Source organism: Pteronotus mesoamericanus, unplaced genomic scaffold, assembly GCF_021234165.1.
Source record: "Pteronotus mesoamericanus isolate MK-2021 breed Mesoamerican mustached bat unplaced genomic scaffold, CSHL_Meso_final contig_50, whole genome shotgun sequence".
NCBI classification, from domain to species: Eukaryota; Metazoa; Chordata; class Mammalia; order Chiroptera; family Mormoopidae; genus Pteronotus; species Pteronotus mesoamericanus.
In genome coordinates this window covers 10299828-10322752 of record NW_026555186.1, presented here as the reverse complement: position 1 = coordinate 10322752, position 22925 = coordinate 10299828, and the positions used below count along the sequence as shown (strand labels likewise).

Below are 22925 nucleotides of genomic sequence, written 5' to 3'. Positions count from 1 at the left end.
GAGCCTCGTGGAAGAGTGCTCCCAGCGATCCAAGTCAACCTTTGCGGCGGAGCTCTGAGGCCAAATTTAAGCATCCCTTTAAGCATCGCCTTAGGCGGTTTTGTCATTTCTAAACACCTTTCATTTGAACAGGTTTTGAGAAGGAAGTCATGATGTGTAGCACCTTTCTCTGCCCTTCCAACAAGAAACTACAAAAAGCCAAAGAATATTTACAATAAAAACCTGGCAGTGATTACTACCAATTGCACAAACAACAGAAACATCTCATGTTTCCTCCTTCCGTCATGGGACTGGCCCATGAGAACCCTGCAGGGGCTCAGCTCGAAGGAGAACCAGAAGTTCCCAACACTGTCACCTAATATGACTAGTAAGAAACTGTAGTCCCGACCCCTGCCTTCCCACGTCCCTTCCCATGGCATTTCCAGGCTCCAGGACCGTGAGCTCTGGTGGTACAGCAGGCCAGCCCAGCTGTGATCACCTGTGTGGTCCCTCAGAGAGCCACATTCCAGGGTATCACTGAGAGGGACACTGGGACAAAAAAGGTCTCTCACACCCTCAACCTTCTACATCTAAAGTATGGACACCCCAGAAAAGGGCAAGTAGGCAGCTTACAGCTCCTGCCTTGCATCATAGTCCATTGAAAATCCATTCCTTCCACTTTGCAAATGGGAAAGGCAGAATTTACATTTCTCTCTGTGCTCTCCGATTCCCTGCCCTCTTATCTCTTGGCTTTTCTGTCAGAAAACATGTATTGCCATTATAGTGTGACATAGAAACAGTTATGTTTCTCATCTGGGGGAGACTTCTGCACCCCAAGGGACATTGGGCAATGCCTGGAGACTTTTTTATTTCAATTTTTTTAAAAAAATCCTTACCCAAGGACATTTTTTAATGGCTTTCAGAGAGAGAGAGAGGAAGAGAGAAAGGGAGAGAGAGAGACATCGATGCGAGAGACAAGCATCAACTGGCTGCCTCCTGTATGTGACTGGATGAGTGATCACATGTGCCCAGAATGGGAATTAAACCTGAAACTCAGGTATGTGCCCCAACCAGAAACTGAACCTGCAAGCCTTTGGTTACAGGGCGATGCTCCAATCGACTGAGCCACACCAGCTAGGCCTGGAGACATTTTTGGCGTCACAACTGGAGATTGAGGTGCTACTAGCATCTAGTGAATAGAGGTCAGAGCTATTGCCTCTGTCCTACATCCTACAGCGCACAGGACAGCTCCCCCCAACCCGAACAAAGATTTACCTGACCTAGTTGTCACTAGTGTTGAGGTTAAGAATCCCTGAGATGGAGTAAAAAAGCTAAATAATCATTTTTAAAAATCATGCAGCAATAACACCAGGAAACTCCTCATGGCACTATGAATAGTAGGATCTACTCAAAACAAAAAAACATAAACTCAGGGAGGTTTTCTTCTACACAGAAGGCTGAGTCCTACCTGCACTGGGTAGAATCATGGCCTCCCAAAAGATATATCTACCCTGAAGTGATTATGTCCTTATTTGGAGAAAAGATCTTTTCAAGTCCTATTGAGAATCTAGTAGACCCGAAATCCAATGACAAGCATCCTTACGACAGAAAGGTGAGGGAGATCTCAGACACTCCGACGCATGGGGGAGGCCATGTGAAGACACAGGCAGAGACTGGAGTTAGGCACTGACAACCGAACAAATGCCATGAGCCACCAGAAGTGGAAGGAGAGGAAAGAGGTTCCCCTAGAAACTTTGGAGAGACTGTAGCTCCGCTGACTCAATTTCAGACTGCTGGAATCCAGAATGTGAAAGAATGAAATTCTGCTGTTTTAGGTCACTAAATTTGTGGTTATTTGTTATAGCAACCCTAGGAAATTACATGCTACCCAAAGGTTAATATGTTCAGACTTAACTTGTGTCCTTCCTAATGGGAAAAAATACCTGGTTTAAATATGACTTCCAGATGAATTCTTTGATATCTGTATTTATAAGCCAAGTATATTTTTTATGGACTAAATGACTCCCACAAGCAATGATAATGTTTATTTTAAACAGAAGACAACCACACTTGGTCCATGCATTGGACCCAGCACTCTGAAGGCAGCCTCTTCTCTCAAAGGTTAGACAAATTTTAGACAGCAAATCCATAAGTATGAGGAGTCTTAAATTAAGTGTACACTGGCATTCAAATGTATTTTTGAAAAGTTTTAAATGTCAGCAGCAGACATAAGTACAATCATTTTAACCAAACCCTTAGGACTGTTTTTGTGACAAGTGATAAAAACTCAACTCCAACTGGTTTAAGCCAAAAAGAAAATTTTTAAAATATTTTACATTTGGAAAATACATGAGGAGAAAATAAGACTCAAGCACAGACTAGCTCAGGGATTCAAAGTATGCTATAAAAACTCAAGAGTGTTGATTCCTAGTTATGGCAGCCTCTGTTGGGCTTTATTTGTGAGCAGATACCACAAGGTGACAAGATGGCTGCAGTTGACATCATCTCTCAGTTTCAAAATTGCAAAGAAAAGAAGTGTGCCTTGTTTCTCTCAGTGCATATTTCAAAGCCCTTAAAGGTTACTAATTAGCTGCCTGGGATCATTTACAGTACCCTGACCAAGGAGATAGGATACTCTAATTAGGCTTCCTGGGTCACTGGCCTGCCTGCAAGATACAAGAAATAGAGGTCATACATTGTTAGTTTCCTGAGGCTGCTGTAATAAAATTGTCATAAACTTGGTGACTTAAATCAATACAACTGTATTCTCTCAGAGTTCTGGAGGCTAGAAGTCAGAAATTATCACTGGAACAAAATGAAGGTGCCAAGCACAAACATGCTCCCTCCCAGAGCTCCAGGGGAGAAGTCTTCCTCACCTCTTCCAGCAGCTGGTGGCTGCCGCATTCCTTGGCTTGTGGCTGCATCACCCCAACCTTCAAGGCAAGCTTCTCCAAGTGTCTCCCTGCCCCATCCTCAGAGGATTTTCACCTCCGTATGTACATGTCAAAGCTCCCTTGGCCTCCCTCTTACCAGGATATGTGATTGCATTTGGGGCCCACCCATATCATCTGAGATAACCTCCCATCTCAAGATTCTTATCCCATATTGTTGCCATATAAGGTGACCTTCACAGGTTCCAGGGAGTTAGGACATGGATATTGTTTCAGCGGGTGAAAATTTTCAGAATGCTACACCATTGTCATGGGGATAGTGCCAGAATCACAAAGAATAAGGTCCTGGTAGTACCAGAAGGGAGTAAACAAGAAAAAGAGTGATAAAGCTCCTTACAGGTTAAAGCACGGCCACTCTCAGTTGACCCTGATGCTGGCCATCCTCGGCACAATAAACAGTACACATTCAAACCACCAAGGAAGCCAAACTGAATTTCCTATCTGCCGTAACCACATGGTGGAACTGCAAAAATGAGAGTATGCGTGGAGCATGTTTCATTTTATACTCCTTTTCGTGCTCACATTCCTTTTTCTTCCTTTTTTTTAATGGAAAACCACAATATTTGGAATTCTTTACTCCTTGAAATATTACTGTACTCCTTGAAATATTACTGTTTCATCTAAAGTAATTAGTTTTTTACTGCACTCCTTGAATATTAGCATTTCATCTAAAGTAATTAGTTTTGGTTGTTATTTGGCTTTTATCCCATGTTTTGATTCTGGGTTGGTTTTTTTTTTTTGTTCCTATATATTTCCAAATTTTTAAATAAAGGGTGTTTTATACCCTTCAAAAATAAGCCTTCAATCTGGGGTATATATAATATTCCATATCTAAGATTCATAGTTTTTTTCTTTTTATATATCTTTAGTGACATTTAAATGCTACATTTTTGATACATGTACAATCTGTTTTTGAAATTCCCTTTACCCTCTTGAACCAGAAACTAATGGCTATACTTTAAAGACTACTTTTGATTCTAAAGCTCATTTATTCAAATGATTAAAAACTGTACATCAAAAAAACTTTGAAAGGTCTTTGGACTGCAATTATTGACACAATTCATACCCAATTATGCGTATTTTCTTTTAAAACAGATTACTTCTAATAGTGTGTATTTCAGTGGGAAACCTGTCTCTGTACTTCCTCAAGAGCATGTAAACAATAAATTGAGTATCTCCAAAAACTGAAAATGAACGTGAACTTCAAGAATTAAACTGTTCCATAAACCCATATAAAATCATAACAGAGATTATATCCTATCATTTAAAAGAAGCTAGCTTCAAGACCAGTAAGAACTAGTACAAACAGAAACAGATTAAACACTGTGGCATAATGAAGAAGCAATAATGCATAAACTCTAGAAAGTTAGCTAAAGAGAACAGCAAAAGGAAAGTCTGACAGACATATATACATTAAACAAGGGAAGTGGCCATCACCCACAGTTATGCTATCAAACTCCATCACAGTTACTGAATAAAGTCAGGATGACAAATGGCCTATATGTTAAAGAATTATCAAATCAAGAGTACCAATCCATTAATTCCAGAGAATGGTAGGCCAATGTGACACATTTTTTTCATTTCTATTTCTCCCTTGCCATTCATTTTCACTTGGCCCCCTAGGTAATTGGGAGACTTCAGCTTCCAGAATACATAATCTCTTACCCAAACAAGAAATCCATTACTTATATTTGAAACAAAGGGCTTTCCTGGTACGTTGGTTTATCTATCTGTGTCAGCATTTTGGAAGAGGCACACAAATAAGGACAATGAAAGCAGGGCAGAGAATTCTAAGCATGCCCATCATTCAACAGTTATGTCAGGTTCTGGGACCACTTCTGAAATAGAAGTAGAAATGCATTTTAGATAAATGAAATGGACCCCTCCATTTATCTAGCAGCCTGTGATTGTCAGACAGTGTTTGCTATTGTCTTACAGAAATTTCCTGACCTCATTTCATAAAACCAAATGATACACATGACTGAGAAAAATATCCCTGCCTCTTCAATTTAGTTTTTAAGGCTGCAAATGAAGCATAAATTCAGAAATGGATAGGTAGAATTATTAAAAACTAAGGCTTGTACAACACAACAGAATGCATTCAATAATCAAGCTTGTATTACATTTGTTTTCAAAGACAAAAAACATTTCACTCCTTCAGTGCTTGGGAATAGTCAAGGTCTAGAACATCAGGGCAACGCGAAGTAAAATACTAAGGAATGCACCCTGCAGTGGGTGTTCTGGTGCCCTTCCCGGCTCTCCTTGTAGAACCATGAGCCTTCCTCTGATTGCTGTCATTCTTGGTTGATGCCTGCTGGAGGCTGTCCCCTCCTCTGGAGAACTGCTCTTGGCTGGTTGGGAGATTATGTCACCACACCCTCCAAACTCTAAAATCTTTAGCTAAGGACTGAAGGACAAGGGAAGAGTTGGATATAAAACATCCCCCTTGCCTCAAAGGGGACTGACTGAGTTTCCATTCCTGCTCCCGAGTGCCCTTGGCATCACGCTGACATTGGACTCCAGTAGAGAAAACCCTTGCTCCCTTCCTTCCTCCCTTGTGCCCCTCTTTCCCCACCTGCTGAGAACATCCTCTAGATAAAGCACACAAACACAGGATTCCCTGTCTCAGGCTTACAGGAAACTTGACCTAAAACCCAGATATAAATTACATGGTAAATGAACAGTTATATTCCCTGTGAGCCAGTCTTCAACCATAGGTGACATGGCAGTCAGTACAAATGAGTAAATAAAATAGCATGTTGGTTGGTAATTAGAGGCTCTCCTCTGGAGCCCGACATAACCAGGTCTACAGCCTAGCTCTACCACATACCAGGTGGGTGATCTTGGGTAAATCACATCAACTGCCCAAGCTTCAACTCCTCCTCCACAGAGTATTGGCAGTAACACCTACCCCTTGGTACTGCTGAGAAAACAAAAATGAGATGATGCATGTGAAGGCTGAGTACAGAGTAGAAGCACAGCAAATGCTGTCTGCTATTACTACTGTTGAGTCATCATTATCTTATGACAAATTAGGTCATTAAAGTGACATCAAATAAGCATAATGCCAAGTTTCCAATTATAGGGTAAGTTTTCTTTAAAGAAGGAGGAATCCAGAGGCATTTAAGCAATGACAGAAAAAAGAGTAAAGGGAAGGATGGTGCACATTAAGATTTTAATGCTGAAAGGGTCCTCAGGGATAATTCCTGACTCTCCTTTCCAAAACACATCATGGAGAAAATTGAGGTCCAAAGAGGTTAAGTGGTTTGTTCAAAGTATCCTCGCTTTGTTATTTACAGAAATGTTGGAAGCATGAATAAATCTGTTTGTGTGTAGCAGGAAATTAGAATGGGTGGAATGGTGGAATGTGGGGAGCCTGGGGAGAACACAGAAACACTTAAGTGCATCCCGAGGGGCTAGTCTTGCTCTCCTAAAGCTGCCTGGGACAAAATGCTAATACCTGCCAATATCTAAATGTCCAAGTGTTTGTCCTCTTCCTGGGTACACAGAAAAACTACAATTCCCAGTCCCCTTGCACTTGGTTGAGGCCATGTGACTAAGTTATGGCTGATGGAATTTGGGCAGAAGGGAGGTGTACCACCCCCTGGCATGACCCTTATAGGTCCCCTCTGCAGGATCCCCAACTCTTTCATATGTGCTGCCCCTGGTGGTGTAGGCTGAGGTTGGAGGAACTGTAAAGAAGAACACCCCGGATACCTGGATGGCAGTGGAACACAACCCAGGCCTTCCGCTCTAGACTGTCACACAACTGAGGACTAAGGCTTTTGTCTGTGCGTTGAGCCACTGAAAGCGCGGGGCTCTGTTAACCACAGTTAACCTGATGACTGCTCTCTGAAACTAGTAAAATCTGAGTCCTCATCTATGTAAAATAGACCTAAGCAACTTTGAATCCTCCACGGAGTTAAAAGTAAAGTAAATGTGTGTAAATAAATGGGTAGGTAAAACAGCTCTTGACAGGGAATTTTCACCAAGGGGTTGAATGTAAGAAATAAGAATCTGGGGACAAATCGTTCCCCTGTCTTAGGATTCCAACCCACAGGCCACGGTCTAGTGTGGACCATGAAATTATTGCACAGGGAGTTCAAATGAACACATCAACCCGACATTGTCTGAAAAAAGCCATACCAGAAACAAAGAATCACACTCACACTGCATCAATATTAGTGCGCTCATCCATTCGGGAAACACTCACTGAGAACTTGCAGTGTAGCCGGGACCATAACGGATAACACAGTTTTCCTGACAGGATCAAGTAGGAAATACCTCAGGCTCTGTGGGTCAGACAGTTCCTGTTACACCTGGCTGGCCCTGCTGATAAGGAAGTCACAGCCAGCACACACAGGAATGGATGTGCCTATGTCCCAAGAAACGCTATTAACTATGATCACCAGAGGGCAATATGCAAATGAAAGAGCAAGGCGGCATTTCAGTAAAATTTTAACTGAGGCGCATGCCTTAGGTTGCAGGCCCTTAAAAGGTTTTAATAAAGATTTTTTCTAAGATCCCTTCTACTTCTACACTATGATTTAAAGAATATATTGGAAAAAGGCAGAAAATAAATAAAATTTATAATCATGGTTTTTGAGGACTGCAGGGGAGACCAGTCTCCTATGGTTCAATATAAATAAGAAACTTGACTTTAAAATGAATTAATATGATTATCTCATTTAAATAGTTATTCTAAGTTATTAGTTAATACATCATTGTTTAAATTTTACAGATAAATTCCAACAGAGGGAAATTATATCGTATTGTTATGACCCATTAAAGAGAGTATTAGTATAATAAATTGACTCAATTTACTTTAAATTTAATTTCATATTAATAAAAGGAAGAAATTTAAACTCAAGTCTCCCAGCAGCTTCTTTAGAAATTGCCACTAAGGTTTTATACATGCATTTGGTTAAATATATGAATAAATCTAAAGAAGAGAATTCCCTAAGCACGTGAAAAATCTTATAAATTGAACACATAATACTAACATCACCAAGTGGAGAAGGAGCGTCTTCAAATACGTGGAAGCTGAGGTTACAATCATCTCACATGGAGTTTCTGCACCTTAACGCTATTCACATTCAGAGGCAGGACATTCTGAGTTCGCATGGAGGGGCTTCCCTGTGCATTGGAGGGTTTTTAGCAGTGCCCCCAGCCCTGCTCCCTACCCACTCAATGCCAGTAGCAGCCTTCCCCCGCCTGTGGAGACAACCAGATGCTTCCAGTGGGTTAAACAGCCTCTAGCTGAGAAACACTGGTTTAGAAATTGAAACTCAATTCCCCAAACCCAAATATACAGGAAACAAAGTTAACATCTATCTTAACTTTCCAGAGACTTCCGACATTGACCAGGTAGCCAGAGATTTAACAGTTTTCAATTTAGAAGTCATAGAGAGGCAGGTGGCAAATTGGAACACAGATTTCAATTTTTCTGCTTACTCCTGCAGTTGTAAGTGAGAAATAGGCTGTGAATTTCTTTTCCCTCAGTAACAAAACAATATAAAAATGGATTTTGAGCTATTTCCCCAAAGAACGTTAGAAAGATAGCGAGGTTAAACGAGCTGCAGTCCCTTTGTGTTCTTAGGAGGCTGTTCAAGGAGTGTGTTTGTCGGGCCATCCAGGGTACAATCCCAGATGGGCAAATGTGAATGAGTCTGGAGACCAGCTGTATTTTTGTATTTTTCAAAAAGCTTTGTTCTTGCAAAATAACCACTGTGATCAAGGCAAGGAGGAAAGTGATACTGAAGAGCTGAATGTGTTATTATGACAAGTAGGAGACACACATACTGGTAAACTGCCACGTCTTCTATCACAATGCCCAAAAGTGATTGGTTTTCAAGATGCCATGGCTAAATTTCAGCATGCGGTGAGATGTGAGAGAATTTATCACAGCCTCCGAGTGGAAAGACACCTTATAAATGATAGCACATTAATATTTGATTCTTGAGTTGTTGATGCAAACCAGGTTTTATTTCTGTAAATTAAAAGCAACTCTTGGTCTTTTACTTTAATATGTTAAAGTATGGCTGTTGGTGAAACGAAAGGTATAATATGTATTCTAAATACATCCATTTTACCTCGTGATATATTTACATGTGAATATTTTTGTGTGATGCCAAGAGGTCTAATGAAAACCGATCATGTTTACTCAGAGTAGTAGAGTAATTGTGTCCTAACTCAATCCTTGCTCAAATCTTTACTGCTTTAGGAACTCCACCTGGCGATTTCTCAACTTTACTAGGAAGGCAACAGCAACAAGATTTGGGTTCTGTTGACAACATCAGGCTTGCAGTTAGTTTTCCCATTCTGAAGCCGCCCCACAAAAGCCCAGTTGTCTCATCAGTGGACTTCGGCGTGGATTCACACACTGAGCCACAAGGGGCAGCCATCTTTGGAAGGACAGCATCTTTGACCCCTGTTGTCACGCCAGCAGCTCATCTCCCATCCTTCCCTTGCCTCTCTGGCAGAAATGAGATCTGAAACCTCCTCTTCTGCTCTCACTAAACAACAGATTTGAGGATCAACAAGTCGCCATGCGGGGACCACCTTGACTTGAGGAAGGGGAGAGGGAAAAGATGCACTAAGGGGTGCTTACTGTAGCCAAGGACCATGCTGGCCACTCTATGTAAAGCAAAGCAGCACATTGAATTTGGGGGACACTGTTCGGGCGGAGGACCTCTGGAATTTTGTGAAAATCACTAAATTGAGTTTTAAGAAAATATTATTCAATGTCTGTCTTCTCAGGACTGATCCTAGAACAATGTAAAGAGAGGAGAATTTGGGGAAGAGGAAAACTGCAGAACAGTATTGAGCAGACAGATGAGTGGGACAGTCAGGAATAACCTGTACTGTTCTAGAGTCTTCTTTTGGGGTGTGTGTATGCACAGCAGGATGTCTGTTTCAGCAAGTATTTCTCATTGTTCTAGTCTCAGACTGTGTTAATTTCCATCTCTGTGTTAGGGACACAAATATGAAGTTTACCCGCACTTGGCTAATGGTAAGTTTTAAAAAAGATTTTTAAAAAAAGGACTGAATGTGTTACTAAATATCAAGGGGTGAAAACTTTCACAGGCATTTGTTTTGAGTCTACCACCTGTCAGGTTACCTAATCTAATGATCTGCTCTAATCTAATACTGAGGAGACAAAGAGAAATGCAATGCTCCTCATGGCACACACTGTGAATTTCAATGTAAGGCAATAGGCTCTAGTCAGAAATAAAGGCTCAAAGACTATAAAATGCATCAGAGGGTCATCAGCCCAAAGAGACTTAGGATGGGTTACAAAGAGGGGATGGCTAAAGTGAGACTCGGGATGGGCCGTCTTTTTCTAGTTTGAGAAGATGATAGGGTAAAAGTATTTCTAGGAGCGGACAACAGGAGCAAACTCCTAAAGCTGGGCAATCACCTCCAGTGTGGGAAGCTATAAGCAGCTTACAGACAAGGTGGAAGTGTCCCAAGTCCCTATGGGTGATGGGGAAAGACAGGAGCAATGCAAGCTGCCACCAGGAAGTGGACCCAGCTGTTGGGCAGAGAGAGGCGCAAGACCAAATAAAGCCTGTCTGGTGTTAAAAAAAAAAAAAAAAAGCTACCGTGCATTCTCAATTCTCATGCTCTCCATTTTTTTTTCTATTTTTGCAAGTTGCTTGTTCTCTCTGGACTCAGTTTCCTCATTTTCTCATGTTTAAAAAGTGTTCTATTTTTGGAGACACAGAGAAGGAGAAAAGTATTAGCCTCAGATATCCAGATCAATCTAGGTGCTCCCTGGTAGAAAATAACATTTCTATAACATGACTGAAGGCATCCAAGACATAAATGCTTCTGTCACGCATGACCCAGAACTCCACTGTCCAACTGGGTTGCACTCAGTCACCCTGAGCTTTTCAATGTTGCCTAGTCCGAACAGGAAAATGCTCCAAGGGTAAACACACAGGAGAGTTTGAAGACTCCATACCAAAAAAAGGAACGTAATTTCTCAATTTCTTATAATGTAATGGGTGCATGTTGAAATGATAGTTTTGCTATACTGAGTTAGGTAAAGTATATTATTGAAAGTAATTTCTCTTGCATCTTGGCACTTGTTTCAATGTGACCACCACTAGATAATCTTCATATACCAATGAGGTTCACACTATGTTCTGGACAGAGCTGTTTCTAACACTGTTACAGCCCTTTCTTCATCGATGTGCCTACTCTTTCTTATTAGCCTTGGAAATAGTCATGTAAATTAAAATAAAATATTCATAGAAATCCACAAGACATGTATCAGAGACGTACAGGAAAAAGAAAAACGTCTGATGGGAAGAACTGCCATCTTCACCCCTCTCCACACTGAGTAAACCGTGAGCTACCAGGTGTCACACACAACTGAGAATGTGAGAGTGGCATGTTTTGCACCAATGTGATGAGGGCTGCTGTCAGGTCTGCCACCTGATATTCGGACCCTGAGGTCAAGGCCACCATTCAGAAAGCGCCTGCCTTCTTGCTTGGCTCTATGTCACAGACTATAATCTCTCAGTGGGTGGTGAGGCTGATGGATTTCCCACACTTCAATAACAGTTCAATTCCACCAATAACCTAACCCTAACTTCCACCACAGGCGGTCGTGACAATGGGAAACAAGGATGAGAAAAGCAGTTTCCCTTCCCACACAATAATATCATACATGGGCTACTGGCAAATGCATCTCCCAAGTTTTTGCATCTATTTATTTTGAAATAACAGCAAGAAAAGTACAATGTACTCTCGTAAGCTATTCACCCAGACTTTTAGATTTCCCTGATTAACTTTTTTTTTTATTTTTCAGCTATAGTTTACATTTCAATGCTATCTTTGAATCAGTCCCCCTATTAACTTTTAATCACATTGCTTTATCATTCTTTCTGCACGACTGTATGTGTATTACATGTCTATAGTAATATACATACACACATATTGCAGTTTTTAAAATTATTTCAGAATAAGTTGCAGGAATGATACTCTTTACCCCTACTTACCTTGGTAGATATTTTTCAAAGAACAAGGACATTCTCCTATATAACCACATTACAGGTATAAAAATCAGTAAATCAATATTAACACATTTCTGTTATTTTACCTACAGACCTTAAAATTCTGCCAATTGTTCCAATATGGCACAAACATTCTTTTTTCTGTTCCAAGATATAATTTGGAACAAGTGTTTCCTTTGATTGTCATGACTATTTTTTCTCTTCTATGATGAAATAGGTCTTTATTCTTCTTATGCCTTTCATGACTTGGTGATTTTTGAAAACTAGAGGCAAGATTTTTGTAGAACGTCCCTCAGTTTTGGTTTGTGTGCTGTCTTCTCAGAGTGAAATTGGTTATAATTTTTGGCTGGAATAGTATGGAAATCTTATTGTGTACTTCTAAGCACACGGAATCAGGAGACTTATACTAGTTTCCTGTACCATTACAAGTGAGGGTACATTCAACTAAGTGGTTATGGTGAAACTGACCAGGTTTTTCACTACTAAGTCACAAGTTTTCCTCTTATTATTAATAAGTATTTTATAGGTAAATACTTTCAGAATACATAAATATCTTGGCCATCAAAATCTCACCCATAAATTTCAGCACTCATTTTGACATTTTACAGTAAGGAAGATCAGTCCCTTCTGTCTCAATTGTTTATTTATTCTCTTATTGTTTGTCAGTATATACTCATCAATTCTTAGTTTATTCAATCGGTAATAATCCGATGCCATCCTTATTCACTTTAACAGTCAAACTGTCCTAGATTTCTTCAGTGAGCCTCTTTCAAGTTGGCTCTTAGATCCTTTTGACATGCCCTCATTGTTCTTTGAATACTTTCTTAGTTTCTGAAACAACAAAATCTTCCAGGCAGCTGGGACTTCTATTACCCAGGCCCTAGAATCAGCTGCTTTTATAAGAAACCTTGATTTATTTTGGTGGAGAATGAAATTTAGACAGCCAGGACTGGGTATTAGGTGTGCTCATTGCTGCCTTCCAAACCCTCTAAACCAAGAGAGTTAGGAAATCAATGAATACGCTTATGTACACACATATCTACACATTTTAGTTTTTTAACACATACAATAAGCCAGGTAATATATTATACCATGAGAATCACAATGAGCATTATATACATTTCTTAGCTATTGAAAGGTCTATATTTTTATAAAATGTTATTTAAAAATTGGAGTTTTAAAATGCTGTTTTGCTTAAATTGCTGATCATTCTGAGTCATTGTTAATACATTATAATTTTACCAACCAATCAATTCACTTAAAGACTTTAGTTATATAATTAATTGCAGTGGAAAGGCAATTCATTGCCTAGTGTGAGGAAACAATTTGGACAATAATGTATTATTTATTCCTATTAGTCCATTTTAAAAACATAAGCAATTACCATTTGTTCAGAAAACACTGTGCCTCCTCTCTTGTGCATGCCTGACTTTATGTATTTTATGAGTGACACTCTGGGGAAGATAGCGTTTTGTGACCACTTCACAAAAGAGGAAACCCACCAGTGTTGGCAGTCGTGGAGCTAGACCACCAAGTCTACCATCTTCAAAGACTCTGCTTTTTACCAATATTAGCTTTACTTGTGGGACTAGCTTGTTGTAAGGTCCTGATGGAAAAAAGATCTAATATGAAGCTCTTGCTCCAAAGTTTTCAGAATGTTCATAAACACCAACATCATAGGAGAAAATAATATAAATTTCTCTCTAATCACTTCCTCAAACTCTAGCACATGAGGGTGGCATTAAAACTAATTGAAGAACTTTTTCCAAGTGACACAGCCCTGGGATTCTGGCATGTTCCTTCGGGAGCTCTAGAACCTCAGTGAAAGATATTTGTGTCATAACTCTCTCCTTCTCCAAGGAGACCCTGGTCATCAGACCCTCCTAAAAGACTAGAGGACAGCGTGGGCCTTTATGGTTCAGAGCCACCAATAAAATAAATACTCCATTCAGACCTGAGAGTATCAGGCTCCTTCTCAAAAACAATAAACACAGACATAGGTAAGTTGCATTTTTTCTGTCATCACTTATTCTTTGCTAGATGTAGTTTTTAACACACATTTATATTTAATTATAAATTATAAAGAGGTAACAATGATTTTCAAAGGGGGCTGATTTTTGTAAGAATAAGATGGCTAAAAGCATCAAACTAAGTAATCAATGATTATTCTAACAGGGGCAGAAAAAGATGCTCCCAGACACTGAGGGAATGTCCTTTGAATTATTTACCATTTACAGGAGAGAAAGTCGGATGAGGCCCATGAATGGAAGAGGGGCTAGCTGCATGGTGGGAGAAAAGGGCCAACAATGAATTTAAGCAGGTGGTGACTCACACCAAACAGGGCGGCCAAGAGTCCTGAGGCCTAACCTGCTGATGCAAAGGACCCCTGGAGCAGCCTGATTAATACCTTTACATGCATCTGTCTTCAGTCCCTCAAACAGTGAGCTAATTCAGATGGAAAATGAAAGCTGTAGAAAAATAAATTGCACCTACCTGGATCAGAGACAAATCCTCAAGCTGTAACCTGAAGAGGTAGTTTCTACAAAATACAAAAAGAGAGCAAGTTTATTTTTAATAGGGCAAAAAAATTACAGTTCATAAAAATCCATGAGAACAAAGAAGGAAAAGAAACAATGATTTTTGGCTTCCAAAGCATCCTCCTGCTAAGACCACATGTAGCACAACTTTCCTGGGACCTCAGAGTTCAAGAAGGCATTCGATAATTCAACAGACACACATTTGAGATGGGCGAAAAAGTTAAGGAACAAGGTGTGTGCGCGCGTATGTATGCGCGTGTGTGTGAGACTCAGGTAAGTCTACATTATTAACTGGCTCCCTTGATCTACGTGAATGGACAAAAACAACATTGGCATTTGATTCTGAAACTAAACTTAAGTAAGATCATATAAAACCATTCTTCATGTGTCATTTTTACCGGTCACCCGCATTCACCAAGTTTTGTAATTAAAACATGTCCAGGTTTTGAATTCAACAATGGTCTGAGTATTAGTGCTCTGTCTTGCTAGACTGATTTAGTGTATCATATATTTACAAACAGGGTCTTGGTCTGCCACCCAGGGCTTGAAAGAGTCAGCCCTGCCGGTGTGCCCAAGTGTGAAAGAGGACGCCAGAGAGAAGGGAACTATCAGCTTTCAACAGTGAAGGGGAAGAACAGAGCAGTGCAGCATACAATGGAGGTCAGAAGAACACAGGGAGAGAAAGCCATACGTACGGGCCACACGACGCTTTGGGCCCTACTGCTGCGGCTTTTAGAAAAAACAGATGGGCCTCCCTCATGTGAAATGCTTTGGCCTCTAACTCAAATCATGAAGGAACTCCATGCAGATGAGAAACAGAGCACAGGAGCAGAAGGCAGGGAAAATTGGCAAGTAGCATTGGAAAGCAGACCCCAAGAATGCAGGACGGGGAGCGGGAGTCCCTGTGAAGCTGAGGTTATGTTAGAAGGGGCTGGTCCAAGGTTAGATCTAAAATAAATACATAAATGGAATAAAATAAAATAAACTTTTTCCAACACCAGTAACAAACAAAAGCAGATTAATTATATAGAAAGGTAGGTGGGTGTCAGAAGCAGAGGCTGTCCCAGTAGAAGTGACAAGTGACTGTCAAGTGAGGCCGAGGGCACAGCCTCGAGGACCAAGAGACACGCCTCTGGTGTAGACAGGCATGTGGAGGACAAAGCGACAGGGAAGCTGACATCCAGCAGCGTGAGTGAACACACACACACTGCTGGAGGAGGAGATGGGACTCAGTTCCCTTCAGGGTGGTCTCCTGCATCTCAAGGACCGACTCCAGTACTCAGGCTTCTCAGAATTTGCCCCTCAGGCTTCTCAGAATTTGCCCCCCACCATGGGGGCCCTGCCATCCTGCACTCAGTGAAAACTGCCTTCTCCAACCACTGTAATGGCTTCTTTGTCACCTTCTTTGTGTCCCTCCAAGTTAACCTCTGAAAATAACCCCAGAGGCATGGTTGGCACATGGCATCTCACCACAAAGCCATCTGGGGAAAACGTCCCCTTTCTTTGTTATGGCTGAGGTCTGGCCCACAGTGAAGAACCAGATTAAGGAGGCCTTCAGGGAGGGAATATGACAGCAGAGTCTATTTTTATTTAGCTGGGCACCATGCAGAGGTAAGGTTTCCAACAGAAACATCTTCGTGCAGGGGAAGCACATGAACTCAGTGCATGCACTGAAGCCCAGGGTCCCCTGCTGGTAAGCGCCCCTGGAAGCCAGCCTGCATTTGAAGAGTTGCCAGTATCTCACCTGATGTGAAATAGAGACCAGCAGGATTCCTCTAAGACAAGTTAGAAATCTATACACACACACACAGAGATAAGTCTTTCAGGCAAGGAGCATACAAGCGGCTGCAGTGGCAATTACTGGCTATCAGGCAGAACCATGGCTCCTGACCCTGACCCTCGGGCTGGTTTTCTAACTGGCTTCCCAGCTGTAGAAAGCTGCCAGTGGTCACTGCCCCTCGGTCACAGGAGACAGCATTGCCTAGTGGCTCAGATTATCTGTGCAAAAGCCAAAGCTCTATCACTACAAGACCTCAGGAAGAAAGCTTCAGCACTCTATGCCTCAGTCTTCTCACCTGTGGAATGGAGCGAATAGTCACAGGGCGCCTGTCTGACACATTGTACAAATGCAACCAGTATGGCTACTGCTAGACAGTTTATAAGAAATATTAAAATTTCCAGACACAATGAAATTCTCAGAATATTCTCCATGACAGGATTTTTAGAAAAAAAGATACTATTGCTTATCTTCTTTTGATTCTGGCACCCAGTTATCACACTCTTTCTAACTCACTGGCTCTATAAATATTCTCAATTAAAAAAAAACAAAACACTCACATTTTTCAGTCAATCAATTACCCGAGGGCTTTGCTATTTATTACAAGGCCATCCTACACCTGCCCATCCCACCCCCCACACACACCCTCACCTCCACACATACACATGTGCATGGCCACACTATAGTATCTATCACTGGGAACTTCGGAGAAAGGCAGCTCCCTTATGCAAAGGAAGAGCCAAAAGTGCCTTCACAGCACGGGGTAAGAGGATGGTGGTGTCCCTGATGTTCTGCAGAGCTCTGGGCAGGGCCCCTGAAGAGGAGCAGTCAGAGGCCTCTCTCCTTGGGGAGAGGCTTGGAGAAGGTATAGAGATCATGCTCAGAAACCCCTGGGTCCAGTTTTCAAGTGTTTTCTGTAGGGTAAGTACTATACTCTGAATACTTGAGTCTTCCCAAAATGCATGTTAAAAACCCTAAGCCCCAAAGGTGACCGTATTAGAAGGTGGGGCCTGTGAGAGGTAATTTGGTCCCGAGGGTGGATGCCTCATGAATGCGATTATTACCCTCATAAAAGAAGCTCCAAAGAGATCCCAGCCCCTTCCAAGGTGTGAGGACACAAAGCTAGATGCTGGCCATCTGCAACCCAGAAGTAGGAGCTCACTGGCACCCAGCCATGCTGCCACCCTCACCTGGGACTCTCAGCCTCCAGACCTATGAGAAATACATTTCTGCTGTTTATAAGCTGCCTAGGAGGTGGTGTTTTGTTACAGCGGCCCATATGGACTAAGATAGGAAGACACTGATTTATGCTGACAAACATGCCACATGTCAGTATACATCTCCCAAGCAAATCTAACTCTGCTGATGATAATTCTTTTTCTGCATCTCAGGTCCCAACTTTCTGTGCAGGTACCACTCTCTACCCCCAAGCCATTACCAGTGGATTTTCACTGTTTACTCTGTATTCACCAAACCCCTGAGAACTATGGTGCCCTTGCAAGCTTCTCATCAGTAAAACATCAGTATGGCAGAGGCGCTGAATAGGTGAATGGGAAGGGCAGAGAAGAAGAGCATGCTTCCTAGGAAAAATAGCACAGTAATTATCAGAGGTTATCAACGCTGCTGCCACCTCCACTGTCAACTTAATGAAGAGAAGTACCGGAGATTTGAACTTTTTCTTTGGTATGTTCTGGGTTACAAGACGTTAGTTGGTGATTTTTTTTTTAACCCACCTTCAATTTTTTTTTTACCTAAAAATCATAGAATCCAAGAATTCTAAAGCTGGATTGTCATTAGTGGGTATATACCCCTCAATCTGTAGGCAGAGAAACTTTTTCCACTTAAGATATGCAGTGTGATTTATCCAAGATCACTAGGATTCAGGGAAAGTCCTAGGATTAGAAACAAGACTGCCTGTTTTAGTGTCCCTTGTCTCATTGTGTTACATGAGTTTACCAATCAGTCATCCAATGCCCCCTTCCTAATTTCACTGGCACTAAACACACACACACACACACACACACACACACAGTAATAGTTCTTCCAGTACAATTATTTTATGCCTTCATTGTTCAGTCACATATACAAGTAATTTTGAGATAATCCAAGGCTTAGCACGGCTAATGACCAGTTTTTTATTCTACATAATTGATTCTGACCTCCGGGACACTGATCTGACTGTGACTTGTGTGTGTCCAACCATTAAGAGAACATGTTCATCTTACCGGTCTGACTGATGAGACAGTGATTCCTTTCTTCCTCCTACTTCTCACAGATTCTTCCTGAAACTGACTTATTTTAAGAGTGTCCAAGTTTCTTCATTTATGAAACAAGAAACTATGTAATCTGTCTGTATATTTAAATAACACAAGTTTTTACAAAATGGTGACCATTTTTAGATATATGAAATGACTAATACAGTTTGAGGAACACATGGCCATCTCATGAAAGATTTTAAAAGACTTATCAAAACATATTTCAATAAATTCCTGAAAATATACGTTTCAAGCATATTCTTTTATTTTTTGCCAATGAATAACATATTTCAAATAATCTTAAATGAAATCTCAGCATATAAAAATATAAGACAATTCTTTATTAATAAAAACTTATTCAGTAAGTACTTACCTATATAATATGTTAATCATAAAGTCAGTTGACTATGCTAACTAGAAAATTTTGAAATTCGAATTATCAGATCTATAAGCTTGCACAGACTCAACATCTATTTTTATGTCAGTTGATTGGTTACATTTTTGTTGCTTTTTTTTATTTGTTTGATTTTGGAGAAAAGGAATTGGTAGGTGTTTTCAAATATTTGTTTAATACATAACTGTGGTCTACACAAACCCCAAGGAAACCATTTAATGACTTACTGAGAGTGTCCATATTAGAAATACGTGATATTATACATTTCAGTATTCACTTTATCTATCATGATTTTCAGTAATGTCAAAAATATTTTGAAAAATGAAATAAAAAAAAGCATTTGTGGAATTCCCTAATCTCCTTATTGGAACCTAAGAATCTGGCAAAACACAGTGTGGATTCTGCTATCCTCAAACCTCCTCCCTCAAACTATTTGGCTCTAAGTACAAGTCCAAGTGCATTTTTGCTGTTGGAAAAATTCCAGTCCAGCTGGCAAGATGAGAGACCTGAAATCTCCCCAGACAACTTGATCCGTTACAGTTTAGGTCAATGACCTATGGAGTTAAAGGTTATGAAAAGAAAGAAAATCTAAGGGGAACGAAAAATTGCTATTACCACCCAGACATGGGGCCACTCACACATTAAAGTAAGATCTGCGGTCGTCCCCTGCAAGTGGCTATTATCCAGGGCATTAGAGAAGAGGCAACCTCTTTGCGATGGCGAGCTCACAGAGGAGAGAAAGCCCTATAGGTGAGGTTCACAGGAAAGACTCCCGATCTTTCCAACATGAAGAAGTAATGCTTCTGGCTCCCTGCCAACAAGGAATGCTAACCAAGTGTCTCACACAGGGTCAGTTTCTCCAGTAGGGCAATGCTTCGAGCAACCCAAAGCATTTATTTAAGTGGTCTCATCAATCTTCCTAACACCCCAGATGTAAAAAGGTAGTAAGGAGGAACAGTACCACTCTTTGGGGAGAGAGGCAGGGGTGCACAAGGTTAAGAGGTTAGATCCTCAGAGTGTATTAGCTCCACAGCTTAGGGGAGCTGCTCTCTGATTCCATCCCCCTTTCATTACAGGGGTACAAAGCAAGGGCTTACCATGCTCTAGCAAGGGCGTTCAAACCTGCGGTCTCCAGGCTGCATGCATCCGAGGGTGGCTGTGAATGCGGTCCAACACAAAATTGTAAAGTCACTTAAAAGATTATGAGTTTTTTTTGTGATTGCAGTAAATATTAAATATTTTGTGTTGCACTATATTTAATGTGTGGCCCAAGACAACTCTTCTGTCAGCGTGGCCCAGAGACACTGAAAGGTTGGACATCCCTGCCGGAAATGTTCACTTTAATGGCTATAGTAAATAAAAGTGTGAGCTTTTCTTCCCTTGGTATGGACCTACTTTTTTTCAAAGTTCTAGAATAAAATTTCACATTGCCCATTCAAATGTAATATCCATATCACTTTTAGGAGTGCTAATATATGAGTTATTCACAGATCCAACAGACTGAATCAGTCAAATCACAAAGCCATTACATGGGGCAGACACAAACTGACAGTTCTGAAGCCCATTCACCCCTTACTCACTAGACATCTGAGTGCATTTCCTCCCTCTTCCCTGGAGTTTGTTTGTTATTGACTGCAGGACTGACTGACTCATCCCTGTGTCCCATCACATCCCCCGGAGGCCGATTAGCAACAAATCACTAAGCACAACAATATATTCTCTGAGGGAGCAGTATGGACCTTAATAGACGAAGTTCACTTGTATCCTCATGTAAAGTAATAAAATTCAGCTGGCATTAAAGAAAAGGTTGAGCCATCACGAGCATATTAACTAAATGACTCATTTTATCTAGAGACACTATAAAACTTAACTCTGACCTCCATTAATTATGAAAGACACAGGTGTTTTAAAATGACATTCTCTTAGAATAACTCAATTGGTCTCTGATGAATATAGCTATAAAATCAAAGAAAAAATTCCAAGTTCTTATTGAACAGGTAGGTTAGAGGCTTTCTTAAGGAAAAGGAACAGAAGACCAAATAATTAAGACAGACATGTATTTTGCACAAAGAGAAAATGAAGACAGACAGCAAGTACATCTGCAAGAAAATGTTTTAAGCAATGACGATGCAGACTTATGTCAAAGTTTAGACCACGGTTGATCATGAAACAACCCGAAGACAAAACATACACTGTTTAAAAGCTGTGACCATTGGGGTAAATCTGAGAGCTGACATCAACTGAAAAGCTGGTCTTGCCTGCACCTACCTGTGCCAGCATCATCTTCTCCATTTCTTTTCATTTCCAGGTTCTATCTTAACAGTTACTGATATACAGCTGGCACAGGATTTGACATAGTAACATCTTACATGATACCCACATTTGCAAAGGCACTGACAGACTTGAAGATGAAAATATAAGTTTGTGTTTTGGCAGCTAATGAAAAGTATTGTAGTAACTATGTCCTTTAGAACACAATATAATTTTATAAAAATTAATTGTTTAAATGGAAACAGTTAATATATCAATCATATCCATAGCTTTTAAAGAACATAAATATGCAATTCCATCATGTAATTGACTTACGTATTTCACCCACCTATCTATAATAGCTATTTCTAAGACTTTCATTATGCTGGTTGACTCCAAACAACTTTCAGGAACCTTTATTTTTTCTGTGGGTATAACATTTCCAAAATTACCTCTTTTACGTATATTTTCCACAGTTTTGGGGAACTTAATTAAATTTTAAAATTACCAAACTACTCCAAATATATACCAAGATATTTAAATAGTTGTGTCTCATTTAGATCAAAGCTCTGAATGCTGATTTTTTTTTTCCCCTTGGCTAATATACTTTTAAAAATGGAGACTTTTGTATAATACGGACATGTTACGAGCTACCTCATCAGTCCAACTTTTTTGAACCCTCTCCCAAAATAGTAAATATATATAAACTTTGTGCTATAAAATCTTTAAAATAATTTTGGTTTTATTATTGTTGTTTTTACCATATGTGTTCAATAATCACTCTCCCAGAACTGTATTGGCTCATTTCATTCTTTGTCTCATTCCCCAAAAGCCTATTTCCAACCCTTTATAAGTCCTGGTTATTAGAAATAAGTTTCAAAGAATACATCAAAACCAAGATCAAAGTCTTAATAGTACTCTGGTATGTTTCAATACCAAGATTAAAATTCACAGAATACATGGATAGCCTCTTGGTCTTTGGCAAGTAGAATGAAATAACAAAGATGAATTTTTAGTAGAATGCTATGCTTAAGACCAACACTGTTAGCAAATTTCAGAGATATAAAACCAGAAAAATCTTTTCTCATAGCATATTTAGGAGCAAAGTTATTAATCAATATTGTTAACTACACTGATAATTTAAATTTCACTATGCTCTAAATGCTACTTGACAATCTCTAAGTGCTTTGAGGATTACAGATCATGACTTATTGCTCTAAATTTAACTGGTGACTTTTGCTTTTTTGTATGTCCACTGGGCATTTAATTCATTCCTTTCCATTTTTCAGTTAATAGAGATAATTTTTCATTTAAAAAATAACAAGAGAATTATCCTATAATTCTTTTAACTTCTGTCTTCCTAGAAATACTCACTGCTCAAATTATTGCCATGTGCAATTATTTTTCTGGGCTATCTTCAGAATTAGCAAAATCTAAGGGTTTCTTTTAAATGTTTCTTGAAATAATCAAAGAATTACAGCTTACCTCCCCTGTGCTCAAACCCAGCTAATGCCGCCATGAGTCACACTTCCAAATCTTGCTCCCAAATCTCCCCTTTGGCCTCTGCCCTCAGCCACCCACTCTATTTGTCACCAATCACCGTCAAAACCATCTCTGAAATAGGTCTCAAATCTAACTTCTCTCCATTTCCACTATCACTAAGTTCAAGTTTTCTATACTGTCACCCGATCCACAGTCCCACAACCACTGTCCCTACCTCCAAATTCTCCAAACTCTCGCACATTCCACACACAATATG

The 22925-nt window shown here is 40.2% G+C and overlaps 1 protein-coding gene across 2 annotated transcripts in view; it reads right to left on the bottom strand.

Annotated features, from left to right (window-relative positions):
• Positions 1-22925, bottom strand: part of SEMA5A (semaphorin 5A) — a 452903-nt gene that overhangs the window by 226654 nt on the left and 203324 nt on the right. For both annotated transcript variants that reach the window (XM_054578336.1, XM_054578335.1), the window contains exon 5: positions 14447-14492. In XM_054578336.1, the coding sequence (XP_054434311.1) occupies positions 14447-14492 (46 nt within the window). The remainder of the gene's footprint in view (positions 1-14446; positions 14493-22925) is intronic.